The 20,124-nt window shown below is 35.9% G+C and overlaps 2 protein-coding genes across 3 annotated transcripts in view; both read right to left on the reverse strand.

The window, feature by feature from the left end:
• Nucleotides 1-15,580, reverse strand: part of MICU3 (Mitochondrial calcium uptake 3) — a 92,925-nt gene extending 77,345 nt beyond the window's left edge. The window contains exons 1-2 of one of the 2 annotated variants that reach the window (XM_077430040.1): nt 15,539-15,580; nt 15,332-15,417 (exon numbers count right to left, since the gene is read on the reverse strand). Coding sequence is in view for 1 of the 2 variants with exons in the window: in XM_077430041.1 (XP_077286167.1) it covers nt 15,332-15,517 (186 nt within the window). In the remaining variant the exon portion in view is untranslated. Of the gene's footprint in view, nt 1-15,331 lie in introns of both variants that reach the window. The other variant, XM_077430041.1, reaches the window with a different exon arrangement.
• Nucleotides 13,863-15,233, reverse strand: LOC143911231 (serine/threonine-protein phosphatase PP1-beta catalytic subunit). The gene has a single exon (XM_077430042.1). The coding sequence runs from the start codon at nt 15,091-15,093 to the stop codon at nt 14,107-14,109; it is 987 nt and encodes a 328-aa protein (XP_077286168.1). The 5' UTR covers nt 15,094-15,233; the 3' UTR covers nt 13,863-14,106.
• Nucleotides 15,581-20,124: the final 4,544 nt, after the last annotated feature.

The raw sequence follows: 20,124 nt of genomic DNA on the forward strand, positions 1-20,124 counted from the left end.
ACCGTCAATGAACAAGCGTTGACACTTTTGCCATCAGAACCAATTGTGTGGAACATTCGAAAGCGAGTCTCGGGTAAAAAAGGTGCAACTACAAAATTTCGTTACATGAATCAATCCAAGCCGTTAAAAAATTAACGAATTAGTAGGAAAGCGTTACGTTCGACCACCCGGTAAGAACCCAGTGAAATATCTCTAGGAAATTAACCCGTCTCCTCAGCTGATTGTCCATTGGCTTTTTCACGGGCCCAATCAAACGTTTTCCCCCCGTAAAGTAAGTAACCGTTTTACTTTCACTGTTCGAACAATCCGGCAAGCTGAGCACACCACGGGATAAATCAAAACGTTTCGGCAATTGAAACTCATTAATTCGTTTGGTTTCAATTAAGGCCCGGGGGTTCACGTTGCGCTTCGGCGAACGTCCTCACGACAAAATTCTAATTTAGTATATTTGGTTCGAGAATAAACCATCGATTGCTTACTTGCCTTTCGCATTCATCTTCTTTTCGCATCGTATATCAACGGCACCGCAGCAATCAGGCGAGATATTCAGAGATAGCACGCAACTTTTCAATACGGCGCAAGATGCAAAGTTGTCCTTTCTTTATGTAATCAGTTGCTGGGGCATTGTAGCAATGCGAAAAACTTCCAATTTCAATTCGTATGTAAATTTTATTGTGATTTGCACTACTGTTTTATGTCTTCTATTGAAGGATCGAAGTTAAGGAGGCTACCGTTACATTTTTTGAGCTCAATAGCTGCAGCTACAAATCGTCAGTTGTCTGTTGCCAATTCGTATTAGTTATGCAATGCAATTTATTTACAGTTTCTTTAGAAAGCATTGTACATAGAGTTTATTATAAATATAATACACATATCTGACAATATCGGTTCTTAGTTCGGATGCTGATTAGTATTCAACTGGAGAAATGCACAGAATATGTAGATATTATGTTGACACAGGTATCTATGAATGTGGAATGATCATATTATCTTCTTTTTTACTATTCTTCTTCTTTTTAATTTGTTCTGGTATTCAAAGCATCGACTAGGTGAATCTATATTTACTACTTGAACTACATATGTATATATGTACATATGTAGATCAAATGGGAGTTCCAAACTTTTACAAATTTAAATCATCTGCATCTCCCAACATCTTCTGCCACTCTACAGATGTTTTATTCATCTTTACTCAGACATTAGTAGCAAGTTTATTATCCAGCTTAATCAATATACGTATATCGTTGTTAAGGATTTGGTACAAGATTTCTTAAAATAAAATACAAATATTCGGCAGGGGATTTCTTCTTGTACTCCTATCACTATTTGTACACTCTTGGGATCTAAATTAGTATATTTGGTAAATCAATGTGTATAAATTTAAAATATTTTAACTGTGCTCTTCATTTCTAACAATAGAGGTGTAAAATAAGCTCAACATTACATATGTACATAATTTTTTGACATTACATAATTTAAGTATGTTACGTCCAATCATCATCTATGATTATTTATGAGCAGATTAGATATTTATCTGCACGCAAAGGTTGACAGTAATAAATTACAGACGTATCGATCGACTTCTTAATCAATCAATCAATCCTTAAAATTCAATTAACTAGTGAGAATCTAAATTAAATAGAATTTATGACTGATAAATTCTCTTTTCAAAGACTAGACATCTAAAGTAATATTCTTTGAAGACAAATATATAATGCTTTGTTTTAGTTAACAAATCTGAAGAATTACATAAGATTAGTCGAATGAAATGCATTAAAAAATTTCTCTGCTTCTTGAAAAATATACAGTTGAAAATACACAATGTGAAAAAAATACGCCTGTCAATCCTTTAACATTACGTACGTACAATAAGTTATACAATCAATTTAGCTCGTTCTACATGCATAGAACATCAAATCATGAGTGAGACATTTTTGACATTTATTATACCATATATATTAGAGACACGTAGACATCCAATTGTGCTGAAAGTTAAATTGATATCGCAATAAAAAAAATCACCCACAATTAGTAATGAACGAGAGATAATGTCGAGAGCAATCGAGTTAATAGTAAAAAAAGTTACGATAGCGATATCGCCTCGTTTACGATATATTTCATCACATAATTATTATACGTTTCTGATTTTACCGCAAAATCCGTAGTTTGCGTCATCAGCTCTTTTCACGAGACCAGACGCTGAAAAAATAGATGAAAAGCCGATTGTGTTGCGATAATAATTGCTTAGTGTTTATGAGCACGCTGGTGTGAAGGTCGGACATTGAACCTGATTTTTCAATGTTTTCCGCGGAAAATTCTAAACTGCACTGAGAATAAGTGGAAAGCTTCAGAAGCAGACAGTGAACCAAGTCCTCCAAACAATATGGACACGACTGAGAAAATCGATAAGTGTAATACGACAAATGGGCTAAAGAATTGATGGTCCGGAACTCGATTTACGATAAAGGACGAAAAAATCTAATATGATTTTATCTACGATTTTGGATTATTCGGCTGCTAGTCGAAAGATTTGGCCATTATTGAAACTCAATATGCTGTCAGAATTTATTCGTTTATTTACCCGGAGGGTTATCGTTACAAAATATGTATAAAATAAATCCCTAAGTATCGATAAGAAATCAGTTGATTGATCGTGTGCCCAACTGATTAAATATAGACCAAAATATGTAACATTTAGATTCAAATACAATTCTAAAATATTGATATGCTATATAATTGACAAAAATTTTAATCCAAATCAGCCTTGGCATAATTTACCCATTTCATCTGATATAATTGTTGGCATCGACGAACACGAAGGCGTGTTCTATATCACAATTCACACTAATAAGAGGGGTTTATGTTTTTCATTTGAAAAGTCCCCATTTATTATATAAAGCAGGGTTTTCCAAACTTTTTCTGCAACGGAACACTTCGCAAACCCGGAAATTTTAACGGTACATTTGGCTTAATTTTATGTTGGGTAATTCCTACTAGAAAAAATAAAAAAAATGGTATAAAAACAAATTATTTATTTAGTAATTATTTTAAATATAAAACAATAATCTAATATATAATTTGGAAAGAGACTTTGTTGGTTCGTTGGTTCGTCGTCTGTAGATCGGTGACGTCATTGAACACGTGATTCGATTTTTTTTTTCGATTCATAGGCGCCGATTTGTTTTTTTTTTCGATTCAATGGATTCATCCCCGCGGGGGCGCAGCCTTATGGGGCCCCGAAGGAGGCGCAGCCTTATGGGGCGCAGCCTTATGGAGCTCAGCCGCATGGGGCCACAAAGGGGGCGCAGTCTTATGGGGCTCAACCGCATGGGGCCCCGAAGGGGGCGCAGCCTTATGGGGCTTAGCCGCATGGGGCCCCGAAGGGGGCGCAGTCTTATGGGGCTCAGCCGCATGGGGCTTAAAAGAGGGCGCAGCCTTATGAGGCGCAGCCTTATGGAGCTCAGCCGCAGGGGGGCGGAGCCCCACGGGGCCCCGAAGGGGGCGCAGTCTTTTGGGGCTCAGCCGCATGGGGCCGCGAAGGGGGCGCAGGGGGGCGCAACTTCATGGGGCGCAGCTCCATGGGGCCCCGAAGGGGGCCAGCCTTATGGGGCGCAGCCCTAAAAGGCATTAGCTAAGGGGGGCGCAGAGGGGCGAGGCCCTAAGCGGCAATTGCTAAGGGGGCGCAGAGGGGCGAAGCCCTAGAAGGCAAAGGCTCAGGGGGGCTCCGAGGGCAAGCCCTAGAAGGCAAAGGCTCAGGGGGGCGCCGAGGGCGAAGCCCTAGAAGGCAAAAAAAATTATATATTTTTTTAATTTTAAAATTTTATTTTTATTTTTTTTAATAAAATGTTTAGATTAGTCATGTTTAAGCGTTTATATTATAAATACTGAGCGAAGCCGGGTAATACAGCTAGTATAATATAAACAAAAAAATATAATATAAAAATAAATGAGATCACATGAAATAGACAGTACCAAATATCTTTCCTAAGCCCTTTTCCTACATTCTGCCTATTTAAAAAGCAATGGGAAAAGACTGGTTAGAGTCCCTCTTCCTTTCCTATTACTAAGGACGCAGACACACTGAATCGTAAGGCATGGTTTGCCTAGGTAGACTCCAGCTGTGATGGGTGTATCCTTGTCATTATTAATTCGCACGATCTTATTATTTCAACAAGCCTCTCCTACATTCCATCAAACATGAGAATCACCGTTATCGACCACTATCAAACCTATTTCAATACGAGGATAAAATATCGAAAACACTCGAGGGGGTGAGATTTGGCTTGGATTTCCAAAGCATACACCCAACTCGGACAACCAGAACCAACTAAGAATTCGCTCACTAAAATCTATAATAATTGTTAAAACGTGACGATACAGTCACATGTGTTCATAATTTTTAACTATGAAGTCGCCGGCAACCAATCTCCGGGTGGCACCTTTCAATAAAACACTATACATTTTGAGGGGTCCCAACGGTTGCTTAAATAATAAAATCAAGGTGACCAAATTCGGCAACCGATCTCGCCGGTTAGGTGACTTTGTAGCTTAGGGAACCAATGAGTTGCTCGGTGTAGTATGCTCCATACAACTGCATATATTTGATTTGGTCGCGCAGAAAAGTCACACAACAAGTTATCCGGTGTGGCCGGGCTCTTAGAAACAGAGATATTTAAAATTTTGGTAGCAGCAAAGAAACAATTTCAAATGGAACAACGTATGATACTATTGAGATAAATTTTGATATTGATTTTTCTTAGATTGAAAATTGAAAATCTGTCGACAAAAATAATTGAAATTAAAATTCTAAAAAAAACTATCATCGATAATTGAAATTAAAATTCTAAAACTGTTAAATTCTAAAATACTTTTTGCCTTATCACCATTTGGGTAGAAAATTAATAGGTCGGATGACTTACCACAATATATGTACATACATATGTATGTATATATTTACCATATCGTTTAAGCATGTGCTGATTCAATATTTATTGTTAAATAAACAAAGCTGTTTATGCAACAGTTCATTATTTAATATATCAACTATTTCGTCAATAATAATTACAACAGTCGTATTGAAATTTCATTTAAAACTCATTAGGAAACAACAACAACTAAACAGGTATTATTTATACGTCATCAAAACTATTGTTTCTAACTAATCTAACAATCAATATAGTTTCCACCGGACTTGGTTCACTCTCGATCAGAAGCATTCGGCCATTATATTCGTCTGAACTTTTAAGAGTATCGTCAATCAGTAGCAGTTCTGTTTTTATAGCATTTTGTTTTGATACATTAAAATATTTACGTTGTAAAAGAGCGCGTATTGCGTTTCCATTACGAATCATTTACCACATTTAGATCGAAACCCATAAATTTATTCTCGGAAAATACATTTCACCGAAACGCGTAACTATAAAATAATCGGCATTTTACAAAAAAATGTTCACCGACAGATAAATAATACTGTTTAGCTCCAGGCGCAACTTACACTCAACTCAATCGAAATAAATGTCCGTTGTTAATAAATAAAGCGAAAGCTTTAAATTATTATATTTGTTAATTAATTTAGTAACAGCTCAATTTCGAGTCTTAGCGCGTTTATTAAAAAAGAAAAACAACGGCATTTATTAAATCAAAAATATATAATAAACATCGAATATAAAAAATAACCTTGCACATGTAAGTAATAACTCATAGAGACCCAACATCGTTCGCACGAAACACAGATTTGGAATTCAAATTATTAAAATTTAAACCAAGTATGTATGTATATTTGCTTTTATTTTCACAATTTTTTTTGGTGCATAGCATTCTTGTTTTACCATTAGCTTACAAACATATATGAGGGGTGAAATCCTCTTGTTTTAAATTTTTAATACTTCGGCTACTAATGGTTATTAATAAATAATTTTTACAGCTGTGGCAACTTCAACCGAAAGAGTAACATTGGTAGTATACATAGCAGGACGTGTCACAATTACATAACATAAAGCGAGCTTTAATATAACATATCAATATATGTACTACGTACGTCACTGGATGGGTATGTACGTGTGAGACAGATTTGCTCAAGCAATTATAATATCGTCGTAGTAAACATCCACTGCAAAAATATACTTTAATATGTACGTATAATAGATGGGTAGATACGCCAAATTAAGCATAGTCCTTGAAGCGTACAAATCGTTTCCAATTTTCGAGCAAATTTAGCGATTCCGTTATGAAAAGTCTATAAATACGTATACATATAAGCGTGTGTATTGGTTCGGTTTGGAAGGGAGTTTGTGACAAATGAGGGGATGCAAAATTTATGCACATTCAAAATGCGATTAATGTGACGAGATGCAAACGATCTTGGCGACAAGTGATGCACGAACGGTGGAGAAGATTGTTTTTGTGCATTTGACAGTGGGGATTTTAATCTTGGGTTATATAATATGTACATATAAACAGGAAAATGTGCTTACAAGTACTTGCATGAGTACAGTACTAGTTATTTGTCGTGGATGTCCATTATTTTTAAAAGTTTCATTTGTTGAACGAAAGTTTAAGCTATGCTTTTGACTATGGCTGGAGCACGTTCTTAGGACGTTTGAAGAAAGGATACCGATTGGTTAAAGACTGGTGGAGTGATGCATAATGTGTTTGGTAAGAACAGCTGAGCTCAGATCTCTCAAAGATTGGGATCCAACTAGGAACAATAAAAAATGCATATGTGGGTTCTCTTGAAAGAACCTGGTGAAAGCGTTGTGCCTCCAATAAAAAGTTGGGAAGAAGAAGAATAAGCTTTTATTGCAGTTAATTAAGTTTAAGTTTAATTTTAGAAAGGAGTCGGAACGCCCTGAACTACCTAAGCCTACCTAATCTTTGAGTCCAATTTAAGCAAAAAAAAAAAATTAGCACTGAAATACATACATATGAGTAGTATTTAAATAGCAAATAGTTCCCAATTCGCACATCGTACATTTCTCTTTTATTATAGGTTTTTTACTAGATTCACTCTGTTATGGTCTAACCAATTAGATTTGCATGAGACTTGCGTAAAGTGTACATGCTATTACATTCACCTGTCACTCGACCCGAAATGGCCAATTACATTTCGTTTCAGTTTCGCTTTGCATTTTGGTCAAGAAATGCAACATTGTTCGTGCATATAGCGGTCGGTAGAATTTTACTTTTATTTTTTGTTAGTTTTGGGTTCGTGTTTTGTATTTTGAAATATTTACATAAATAAAATTTTAATTTATTTATGTAAATATTTTAACTTACGTATTTCATATTAAAATTTAAATTTTAATATGAAATACGTAAGTTGTTGATATTATTAATTTATTTATGGAATACGTATATATTTTATATTAATGGAGATTTATATTTTTTAAACGATAAAAGTAACTGTCAACGTCATGTTATGGACAGCAAAACTTACAATGATATTATTAAAGACCTTGCATTGAATTATATTATAATAATATTATAAAGTTAAATCATTAATAAAAAATAAAGAAATTATTTTACGTCGTTACAATATTACAATACACGAATCTGACAGCATGCTTGTTTCTCGTAAGTCTCAGATCACATCAGTTTAACTAAAAGAGGACAAGGGAAACGTATTCTATTGTTTTGGAAAGGATACATGATTTGAGATTGAAGTTAAAACTTTTATAAATTGTATTTCGAAAAAAGTGACATTATTATGAAAAGTTACTCTTTTCTTAAATCTTCTTACAACCTTAATTTTACACTCTCAATAACCTATAGGAAACTATCCTTACATAGTTTCACCACTAATCTTCACATAAGCAGTCGTTTACTTTAGTCTACTCTGCTTCAATTAAGTCAATTTTTACTTTATCTACATACATACATACATTGCGAAGTGTCAATAGATGAAATTTTGATTTGTACTGAGTATCGATTCTTGATCACGTTTTATTTTTGATATATCTTATATTAAAATCAGCAGTATAGCTCAATGGTTAGTATATTATGCTTTCGAGCAGAGTAGTCACGGGTTTGAATCCCACTAGAATCTCGCTGCTAGCCAGACCTTGGTTTGTGACTTCAGGTCGATCGTTTCTTATCAAAATTTACCAATTTATCTGATTTAATTGTTGAAATGGTTCCTCACAAAATTGGCTACCTACCCTCTATTTTTCACCATTAGCTTATAATATATGTATATATAAAAATGGACGTGACGTGTATGTATAGGTGACTATGTGGGTGGGTATGTGGCAGACGCGTGGACACACCCAATCAGAGCAAAGTATTCTAGACGAGGGAAAGCGTGGTCGCGGGGAAGTGGGGGTGTGGAGCGTCATTTAACGGCAGGCATGTGCGACGTTGGGCCGAGTCACGGGTGACAACATCCACACGCACTTCTTTCATCATTTCGAACGGGTTGGATTGGTGAGCGCGTAATGCGCGCACTTTTTATTACGATTAATATTACGTACGCCCGCATGCCTATAAATTACGTTACTAAATATTTATATTATAACATATAACTTTATTTTAATTCGTGTATCAATTCCTTTCCGAAACCACCCGTTGAAATCAACGGGCAGAACACTAGTTTAAAATAATTTTTAATTTATATATATGTACTACATACACACACACACAAGTTTGGCCATAAGTGTCGATCTGGGGCAACCATTTATGGCACCTATGGTAAAAAATAAATAAATAAACTACATAATATGCACATATCAGGAGTGTATGTATGTATGTGTGTATTATGTAAGTTGGCGCCAAAGATAAATACGTATGTAGACAAACGCGCGACTTTGAGGACCAATATTGATTTCGCATTGCAGCTGACATTGCTCAATCGCACCCTTTTATTTTAAGACATGAGTGAGGGGTAAGTAAGTGGGTTCGTTGAAATACAACAACCACCCCCAACATTCGACGTAAACAGATATATTCAAAGTAGTCAAATAAGTCAAACGGAAAATTGTTCAATTTATAAACGGCAGTTGGGCATAGTGCACACCCGTGTTCCCGTCGACTAAAATAGAAAGCAGCATCCAGAGAGGAGAGCATCTTCAATGATGATCATTTAAATAATACGTAATTGAATGAAAACACGACCCGACCCGGTCATGAGAGAAAGACACCCCCGTTACATTATACTTACTTACCCGAAGAATGAATTATTTATGCGGGACAACGTTCGGTATCCGAAAAACGTCTTCGGGATAAAACAATGAACGACTGCATAATCGTACCACTGTCAATGATGATGGATAACATCGAAGGCATTGTGAAACGTAGACGAGAGATATCTGCATTTTTAAAATGCAATTACTGAACCCAATTGTTCACCATTGGAGTTGGAAGCATCGCAAGTCAGTGCCTCGTCAAACGGGACAAAAATTACATACAAAACATACGTATACAACACGGCAAAGACAAATTGAAATAAATTGATGCTGTAAAAAAAACCAATCCACATAATAATGTATTATATGTTGAAACGAAACACCCAGTTTCAGCTTCACCTATAAGTGTCGTCGCTCCACTATGCACGTTCTAATATTAATTTAATTTTTTATCATCAAATTGGATTTGTTCCATCAGTTTATTGCCAGTGATACGTTAATGTCATCCGGCTATACCGTATGGTTGATTTTCCTAGTAGTAATTTGCAGATATAAATATATGTATGTGGTATTTAGTTTTCTAGCCTAGAAGAATGTTAGGAGAATTAGGTTGGCATGTATGAGTTGAAGAGTGGTTGAGTTGTCATATTGTACATGTGACGATTAGAATGCTGTGGCGCTCCGCCGAATAAACAATGTTTTAAACCGCTCAACGAGTTTCATTTTTTTTAACTCTACTGTATATACTTTTATGTACTGTATATCTCCTGACAATGAGATGCTGCGCATATATATATATATATATATATATATATATATATATATATATATATATATATATATATATATATATATATATATATATATATGTATGTACATATGTATATCCAAAACTACTCGTTGCACAACACTAGTTCTATCTAAAGTCGATCTGATGTAGCGTGAGACTGTCGTCGTGTCGTATTCGTGCAATGTGTTATAAATTGTAAGGACATAAATAATTTCTATATATTTTTTTTTTAATTATTTCTTATTTAAGTATATAATATTATTACAATATAATACAATGTAAGGTCTGTAATAATATTGCTGTAAGTTTCACTGTCCATAACATGACGTTGACAATTACTCTTACTGTCTAAAAATATAAATTTCAATTAAAAAAATATATATACGCAATCTATAAATAAATTTATAATATCTTTTTTTGAATTAAAATTTTATTAATGTAAATATTTCAAAATACGAAACACGAACCCAAAGCTAACAAAAATAAAAGTCAAATTCTACCGACCGCTATACGCTCGAACAATGTTGTATTTCTTGACCAAAATGCAATGCGAAACTGAAACGAAATGTAATTGGCCATCGCGGGTCGAGTGAGGTGTGAATGCGATATCATGTATATTTTACGTAAGTTTCATACTAGATGGTTAGACTACAACTTCGTAATTGACGAGTAGGTAAGTATATTAAATTTAAGATTTTAAAAATCATCAATCCCTCCCTATTTTACCCATATTTCCTCCATCATACCAACATTATGACTAATAGTAATATCCCATGGTGAAAAATTGGTCATGCAATGTAAGAATCAGACCTCAACATACAAGTGTGTATGAATGTACATGTGTATTAGGTCGACAACTGTCTCATTCCATGAAAGAAAGATCTTTCGGAATATATTCATCAGGGGGTGGTGGCCTCATATTGAGTCATCTTACTATGAGTGGTGTAATAAAAATACAGCTGTACTTTTCTTCGCGTATTGCCAAATATATAGAGGCTGAAACTTCGAGTCTGCCAAAACAAGCATGTTGAGGTAAGATCAGTGTTTTCCGTCAGTTCCGCACATTTTTCAGGGCTAGATATTTCGAGACAACCTACTACACATTTAGAACCAAGGTGCAAGATTGAAACTCCTCAAAGGCGATGAATCAACACGGCAAGATCAATGAAATTGAACTTCAGTATCTCGAGCACGTCAAGGTTATCAAAACCAGACCAAAGAGTGACTAATAATTTCAAAATATTGCACCCGTCTGATAAAAGCGTGACGTACGCATGTAAAAATACACAATGAAATGGAATGACAATGCTTCTACATACAAAACAGTCGAATCGTGGGCGAGTTTGCATTGTGGGTGAAGTTCTGGGTACCACCAGATTAGAGAGATTGGCGAATATAGTATGTAGAGTGACTAGTGAGACGAGTCTTCTTAGGTGTCCACACGCGAATGGACATCATGGCGGAGACGTTCGATAAAAATACCGACAAATAAATGGGTCAATGCTTTTAACATGCTCTCTGGCACATCTACGCTTCTTATATCTGCTATATTGATATAAAATATTTTCGTCTCGCTATGCTAATATCGTATGACGACGAGTTGACAATCGGCATATTTGCAGAAAATAGACACAGTGTCTGATGGCGATTGTGCATAGTCTAATTAGTTTCGGTCTCCTGTGTGAATCTCATTTATTGAAAAGTAAATCAGCTGATGGAAAAACAGACAATAGGATTTGATTTATATCTACAATGTGCTATTGATAAGTGCTCAATGTGATAAGATTACATTATGAGTAGATACATTTCAGGTAAATCGTGTAAATGAATGATTCAAAAAAATATATAAATCTTTTGTATATAAAATGTATGAAGAAAAATAACAAATGAAATTTCAAATAAAATGTATCAAAAACAATAAATGAAATTTAAAATAAAATGTATCAAGAAAAAAAACAAATGAAGTTTCAATAAAAAAAATGAGATTTTTTTAAATATTTTATTAATATTAAAATAAAATAATAATACACATATTAGTGAATCTTGAAATTTTGACAAGAGATAAAGTAAACATTCAGTAGCTTTCAAAGCGATTTGTTGTTGTTTTTTTAAATAATTTTACAAAAATTGTACATAATATATAACAAAATAAAAATTAATCATTTTACATTCCGCAAAAACATACAAAACAGTAGACGTAGAGAAATAATACTGAATAAAACTAAATTCAAAACTTTAATTTAGCTTGCAAATTTCAAAATTTTCTCTTGTGTTAAAATCACAACACAAAAAACACAAATTTTCAAAAAAAAAAAAAAAAACAATAAATATTATTTACAAATAATAATATAAATTGCATAGAGAACTCTTTTCTAAATTTTCCAACAGTTAAGGACTAACAAGTCTAAAAGATAAAATAGTTTTGGTGTTCCTTTTTGCCTCTTTCTCTCTATGTATATAGGTAATATAGCCTAATCAAGTCAACTAAATTTACTCGATAAATGTTTTATCTACAATTTTTTTAATATAATTTCATAACAAACTATTAATAATATAGCCTAGTTTAAATTAGGCAACGTAAACGTACATAAACGAAATTAAAGAGGAATTACTGCGCATTCAAACCAATAATACCTTCTCAAGATAACGTTACATATATATATTTAAATATTTGTTAAGACTCTACGGTTACTGTTACAAGTAACACATCAATTTTATAAGCAAATAATTACACAAATCATACTCACAGACTCTAAACTATACATTTATATTTATTAGCTACTATTTTCAAAGGCAAGAGCTTTCGATTATTATTTCTCTAACACAAACACATTGTTAAGTTGTTTTTACTTTTATTTTTTATAGAATCAAAGGCTAAACATGTTACAAAAAAAAGCAAATAAAAAAATAATCGCATCTTTTTTTCATCGGCGACTAACAATTATTGTTATGACAAAATTTGAGCATATTTTGGCATTATTGGTGGGTATTTAAAATACTACGTATTATCACTAATCACAATCAATGTTGTAATAAGTCAAAATTTTCGTTGAAAGATGTCGTAGATGTATAGTTGAAAAATAATAATAAAAACAAACATTAAAAGCTGTTTTAAAACTAGCACACGAAATAAACGCTAATACCCAAATCGGTCATACACAATAGGACGAAAAACTACAGCGATTCTTTGAACGAGTCGGGCCTAAGATTATATAGGCAGTGTTGAAGAAAATAAAAATGTAATCAATGGATAAAAATCATTTAACATTACTATAATTTACAAATTTTACAAACCGACACAATCGGAATGGTCTCTCTTTAAACCAAACATAAATGCCGCCCGCTTACAACAAATATTTTTATCTGATTGTGTCGAAGATAATACAGATATGAACTGTATTAAACGTATAGTGCATTCGCAACGACTTCCAAAACAAATAGACATTTTATACATATATTTTTATTGTAATGCGTTTCATATAATACATCTATTTGTTTCAGTATACGGAACATTGATCGGCACGAATGTATCATACAATGGCCAATTTTTACAGAAGATAGAATATATATATATAATTTCAACGCGCGCGTTCAGTCAATACTCCATAATAAGAATTAATAAAAACAGTACAATTATTTACATAGGTATCGTAAAATTTTGAAATATATAATATAATTAATATAATAATATAAAGATCAAACACAATAAGCGTTAAATTTCACATACGTAAACTCTCGTAGGACGAGCAAATAGTATAGTATAAAATTTTTTATTTCATAAGATTGCATTGTATGCGACCAAGCCAGTTACTTCTTCGCCGATAGCTCACAACTTACATCGTACATAATATTAAAACACGTTCGATCCGACCCAGAAGAATGTGTGAACAACTCTGCATCACATCGAGAAATTTCATACTACGCTAAAATATAAACATTACAAATCAAAACTTAAAAAATATATTCCGTCGCCGTTCAACGACGAATCAATTTCCAAACGAATTTTACAATTTGATCGAGAGCCTTTTACAACATAATAATTTCATACAAGTATATTACAAGGGGGGGAAAAATGTCAGTGAAAAAAATATATATATATATGTGTGTGTATAAATTTTCAACACGTCACAGTTTGGTCCCGTTTAGCGGGGGCGAGGCGGGCCGAGCCCGCAATCCCTCCGAACGGAAGCGTTAGAATTATTTCTTCTTGGCGGTGGACTTTGCGGCGTTGGCGTCCGCCGTCGACGGTCTGTTGCCATGGATCTTGCTGTACATGTATTTGGCCTTCTTCTCGGACGGCCTCAGTATCTGGAACGAGCACATGAGCGACTCGTCGACGGACATCATCCCGCCAGCATTGTCGAACTCTCCGCAGTAGTTGGGAGCGGAGAACAGAGTGACCAGTTGACGTTTGGCGAAGAACTCATACCCGTCTTCTACGACTTGATGGGCTCGGCATATCAAGTCCAAGTCGTGCCTGTGTAGAAATTTGTTGACGATGTCGGGGCCGAACGTGAACGAGACGCCGCGGTCGTTCTCCCCCCAGCCCTTGATGTCTTTCTCGGGGTCAGACCAGAGGAGGTCGCAGAGGAGGCCGGTGTCGGGGACGTCGGTGGGCCGCATGATGCGACGGATCTGCTCCATGTTCTGCAGGTCGGGGGAGAGGCCGCCGTGGCAGCAGAAGATCTTCTCGTCGACGATGGCCGCTATGGGCAGGCAGTTGAAGCAGTCGGTGAAGGTCTTCCAGAGCTTGACGCTGAAGCGACGCTTGCACTCGTCGTAGAAGCCGTAGATGCGGTTGATGCTGGCGCACTCGTGGTTGCCGCGCAGCAGGAAGAAGTTCTCAGGGTATTTGATCTTGTAGGCCAGCAGGAGGCAGATGGTCTCCAGGGATTGCTTCCCTCTGTCGACGTAGTCGCCGAGGAAGAGGTAGTTGGCCTCGGGGGGGAAGCCGCCGTATTCGAAGAGTCGCAGCAGGTCCGTGTACTGGCCGTGGATGTCGCCGCAGATCTTCAGCGGCGCCTCCAGCTCCAGCAGGATGGGCTGCTGCAGGAAGATTTCGCGGGAAGACACGCAGAGGCCTCTCACTTCCGCTTCCGTCATGTGGACGGTTTTTCCCGGCCGACATCCGCGCACTTCCAGCAGCCGCAGGATCAGCGCGTCCACGTCCACTTCGTCCGACATGGCACAATGGGGGCGGGGGCGCAGCCCTACGGGGGCCGAGGGCGGGGAGGGGGCGGGGGGGCGAAGCGGGCGGCTTCGGAGCGGAGCGGGACGGAGCGAGACGCAGTGCGACGTGCGACTGTTGGCGCGGCAGTACTGGCAACACTGGCGCCCGTGTGTGTGCGTGTGTGCGAGTGTGCGTGTGTGCGAGTTGCGAGTGTACGAAGCGCGCGGCGAACGTGTAAGTGTGTGGACTCACCTTTGGCCTGAGCGCGAACACGGCTGCGTGCGTGGAGTAGGCGGCTATGGTCAGGGAGACGGCGGCGGCGGGGGCGAAGGCGCGCGCTCGGGCTGCGCCCCCCGCCCGGCCGGGGGCCCCCGCGGCTGGGTCGGGGCGGCGCCATCCGCGCAAAAGCCTATATGTCAATCGGCGCAGGGTGGCCATCTTGCTCCCGCTCGCGCTCGCGCTCTCCTCGCCCCGCCCCTCTCGCCTCGCCCCTTTCCTCGGCTATTTGGAGCTCGACTCGTCACGGCTACGTAAATAAATCGCAGCCGCGGCTTTTCGCCGTTTTGCGCAAAAAAAAAGGCGGTCATATTGTCTGGTGTCGTCCGCCCGGCGCGCCGCAATTCACTGCCATGTCGTTGTGTAATGAAATTAATTGCGCCGCACAATCATAACGTTCGTTTTATTCCTCGTGAGGTTGCCGAATTTTGTATGAAAAAAAATTGTACGGAGTTTTTAGCCGGGAAAAATTGTGCGATCGCACGACTGTTCGAAAAAATTGCCAGTGGTGAAAATTAAATTGCAAGGTGAATCTATATTTAGGTAAACGGACTACTAGTCATATGTGAACCAGTCACAGGACCGATCGCTCTAGATCGGTCACTCGTCATCACCCGTCACACTTAAACTCGTCACTTGAAAACTGGTCACACCCGAAAATTGGTCACGAAAAAAATGGTCACATCCAAAAATTAAAAATTGGCCAAATTTTTGGGTGTGACCAGTTTTAGGGTGTAACCAGTTTTCTCGTGACCATTTTTAGCGTGACGGATGATCACGAGTGACCGATCTAGAGCGACCGGTTGTCCTGTGACCGGTTCACATTTGACTAGTAATCACCGAACCATATATTATTATTATACATAAAAATTGAATGTCTGATTCTCAGTCTGTCTCGTATAGGCTCCTAAACCACTCAACCAATTTGTTGTATACATGTCCGGGAAGCTTACTGTGAAAATAAAACCTCTTAATAATAATATTCGTAATTACGATTTTACAGACGCGAAAGTTTGAAGCGCCATTGTGTAAGCAAGGAAATGTGTTCGTTGGTAACCACGTTACCAGTTGGTTTATGACGACACGGCTTTGAAGAGACAAGAGATGAGCTCCAACTATCATTTGAAACGGGAACGGGAACGGGAATTGCATGCCTTATTCTGGCATAGCAACGCATGCCGGGTTCAGCTAATCTTAAAAAAAAAAACGTGATTAGAGCCGTTGCGATGTTTCTGGCGCCCTCGGCAAATATCAAATTTTTCGCCCCTTTTATTTATTCATTAGATTAAAAGAATTTATTTCATTTAAAATGATACATATTTTTTTAAATATATATTAAACATTTTAAAATAAAATAAAAAAACTAGATTATTTTTTATAGTATAATTGTCTCACGTTGAGAATTTCGCAATAAATATCAAATTTATATTATATCGCTATTCTGTGTGTCTGTGTAAGATAACGCTCGTTGTACTATAATAGTCGTTTTGATTCGACATATGCGTCACAGCTAAAATACTGCCAACAAAACGTCCGAATATAATACAAATATAATAACAAAAGAAAAAAAATGTCTTGCTACCAATGTTTCCTCTAGGCTAATAGACGGCACTATCTCTGAGCATTTAGCGCCGTCTATCGAAAATTTATTTAATCATTAATTAATTAATTTTTCTATTGGTGTTTTATATTGTTTATATGTAGGTAGGTTGGTAGTTTTTACCTCTTTTTCTATCAAATTAAACAATTAAATAAAATATTAAATCAAATATATTTAAAAGGTATTTGAAAAAAATTCGGCCGCGTGCGGATCGAACACTAAACTAACACATTTCTTTTAATTTAATAACTTAATATGCCAACACCCATGCGATGATATTTCATCGGGTACAAAATTAGTTAGAATATAACGGAAATTGGATTATTACTCACATTGCGATCGCCCAAAAGACGATTTTTGCTATGAAAACCGCGAATACGGAATATTTGGCAATAGAGTTCTCGTTAGTATTAGAGTTATTGTTAGTATGATGGACTTTTCGGCTCCCAGATGTTCCGTCATAGAGATTTTAGTCCGACTCCAACCCCACCTTATGATTCGACTCAAAACTCCACCGTAAACAATTTTAGTAAAATCTACTTTTTTTGCTAAATTATAAAATTGTTAATAATAAAAATAATAGCAATTTTCAAAATATAAAATTAAAGGAAAAATTTGAAAATAGCCCAATTTATTGAATTATTGGTAATAAAATATATATAAATATTTTTTTTAAATTGATTCATAGTGTATACATATATGTATACGTATGAATTTTAAATACAAACCAATCAATTTAATAACAAAAAAGTATGAGACGGAGGAAACAGTCGGTTTTGGTCACAACACATAAAAATACGTGAAATTCAACAGTTTTATTTATAATGAAATTTTAATTTTAATTATTTAATTTCAATTTATTAATGGATTTATTTTAAAAGAATTGGAGTCTAGTAAGTCTAGTTGGCGCATTCCGTTATACTAATAATGAAATAAAATAATAAAATGGAGTCGGAGTCGGTTAAATTTTTACGACTTTTCGAAGTTTATTAAATTTTCCAAAAAAAATTAAATAAAATTCAATTAATTGGTTGGAGTTCCCGCTAAATTGCTTAGTTATATTACCGTTAGGTGATATTAATATTTATAGACTAAAAGCTCTATTTTCATAGCGACATAGCTCAGTCGTTAGGGTGTAATACTAACAGTAGGTCACGGGTTCCATTCCTGCCCCGGCGTTGTTGCTCGCCAGACTTTGGATATTTGTGATTTCAGGTCGATCATTTCATTTCAGAGTTTGGCAATTTATCTGATTTCATATTTGAAACGGTTCCTCGGCAAATGGGCAACCTACATGTTAATTGACACTTCTAAAGGTGCATATGTACAATTTTGGCCAAATGTATCGCCTTGAAGCATTGGTGGAAAAAATAACTTTGTCTTTATTGTCTTTATGAATCGAATTTGAAATGTGTACGCATTTTGGCCGAAATCTGTCGTTCGTCGGGCATAGTCGTCGTTGCGCTTAAGACGTTTTGAACTATCCCAGCTGAAATTGTTTTTTTCGATGCTTTGCTGTGTTCATGTATGCAATGCCGTAGGTACTAAAATTTTTGAATCGAATTAATGCAATTTTTGTGGCAACGATTATCGTACGCCCGACCGCAATTTACGCAATAATCAGTTTACTATTTTATTTATATGTTGTCAAAGTCGTGATTTTTACGAGCATTTTTATTTTCAGTACAAACTTCAAATATGTCACTATTAAAATAACTTGAGTGTGCAAACCTACTACATATGTATAATTTCACGATTTGGAATATTTAATATTGTCATGATACTGTTGCGTAGGGGTGGGTGGAGGATCCAAGTAAAAGGCCAACAGTCGTTTCACAGCATTTATTGATGATTAAGGAGATACACGTATTGCCAGTGTTCAGTCCAGAATGAATTATATCGCCTACGTACCGCCTTATAAAGGGTAGATCTCTCAGGACGCCTAATCTGTTTACCTGTTGTATAGTCACGTATTCGGATATGTATTTCCAAGACATTGGGTCTTCCCGTACCGATTCTGAGAAATAACTAATAACGGTCATTGTTTAGCCTAAATGCACTTAGAGTCCAGATATAATCTTTGGAAGTAAGTGCATGCATTTAGTTAATCCGATAACAGATATCCGTTGGTGTAAGTACAATTCGCTCAATCCACGTTGTACGTAACAATACACTGATTGATCTTTACAAACGAGCTCATAGAGCCGTCACAAATTAGGTAAATCGGAAGAAAACCATAAGCTGCTATCGCTATCACGTGTACTGAAAATTATGACTGTCTTACCACTTCAATATCATCACTCTCAGCATATTTATTTTATATATTTAAGTAACTTTACCGCTACGGCCTCGTTCTTATATAATATGTATTTACTATAGCTGCATTTACGATGATGATTTCGAATTTGAAACGTGTAAAAAATTGTAGATTAAACAATCACTCATTAAGCATGGTCATTGTGCTTTTAATGTTTTGAATTCTTCCAATTGAATTGATAGTTTTTACGTTTTAAAATGCGTATATGTGAATTTATTTTAAATTACTTATATTCGTTTGTTTTTATTTCAAATTAGAGATGTCTCTCGTAAACTAAGCGCAATTTATTTATGCTTTTTCGCATTTTGAGGCGGAATTAAAGTGAAAAAAATTAATTTCTAAGAAATCAACGGCAATTTTACAATTAGTTATAAATTTTCGTATATTAATTTATATTTAAAAAATTATAATTAGTTTATATTTGATGTAGAATAATATTTTAGATTATGTATGTATGTATGTAATTCGGGATCGTGGTTTCATTTTTTTTTTATTCGTGTGTATTCTTTTTAAATTAAAAACACCTCGACGCTATTAACATGTACAAAAAACCATAAATTTTAAGAAAGTTAAGCCTATATGAAGGTGAAAAGCGTGTGTTTTTCCTCATTTATTACGAATGACGTCAGGTAAGCACACACTGAACGATCACTTATTTAATAAAATATGTGTTTTTAAATAACAACATTTCATACACTTGATTCTTATTATATTTGTTTATAAGTGTCAAATATATTTAAAAAAATCCATTTCTGCTTTATCGATATTGTACCGCCATGCAACAATCCATTGTTCTAAAGACGTCCACCTTTTGGGTATCCCTTCACTTAACGAGCCATTCTTTTGAATAAA

The sequence above is a fragment of the Arctopsyche grandis genome, chromosome 4, assembly GCF_051622035.1.
Source record: "Arctopsyche grandis isolate Sample6627 chromosome 4, ASM5162203v2, whole genome shotgun sequence".
Lineage (NCBI taxonomy): Eukaryota > Metazoa > Arthropoda > Insecta > Trichoptera > Hydropsychidae > Arctopsyche > Arctopsyche grandis.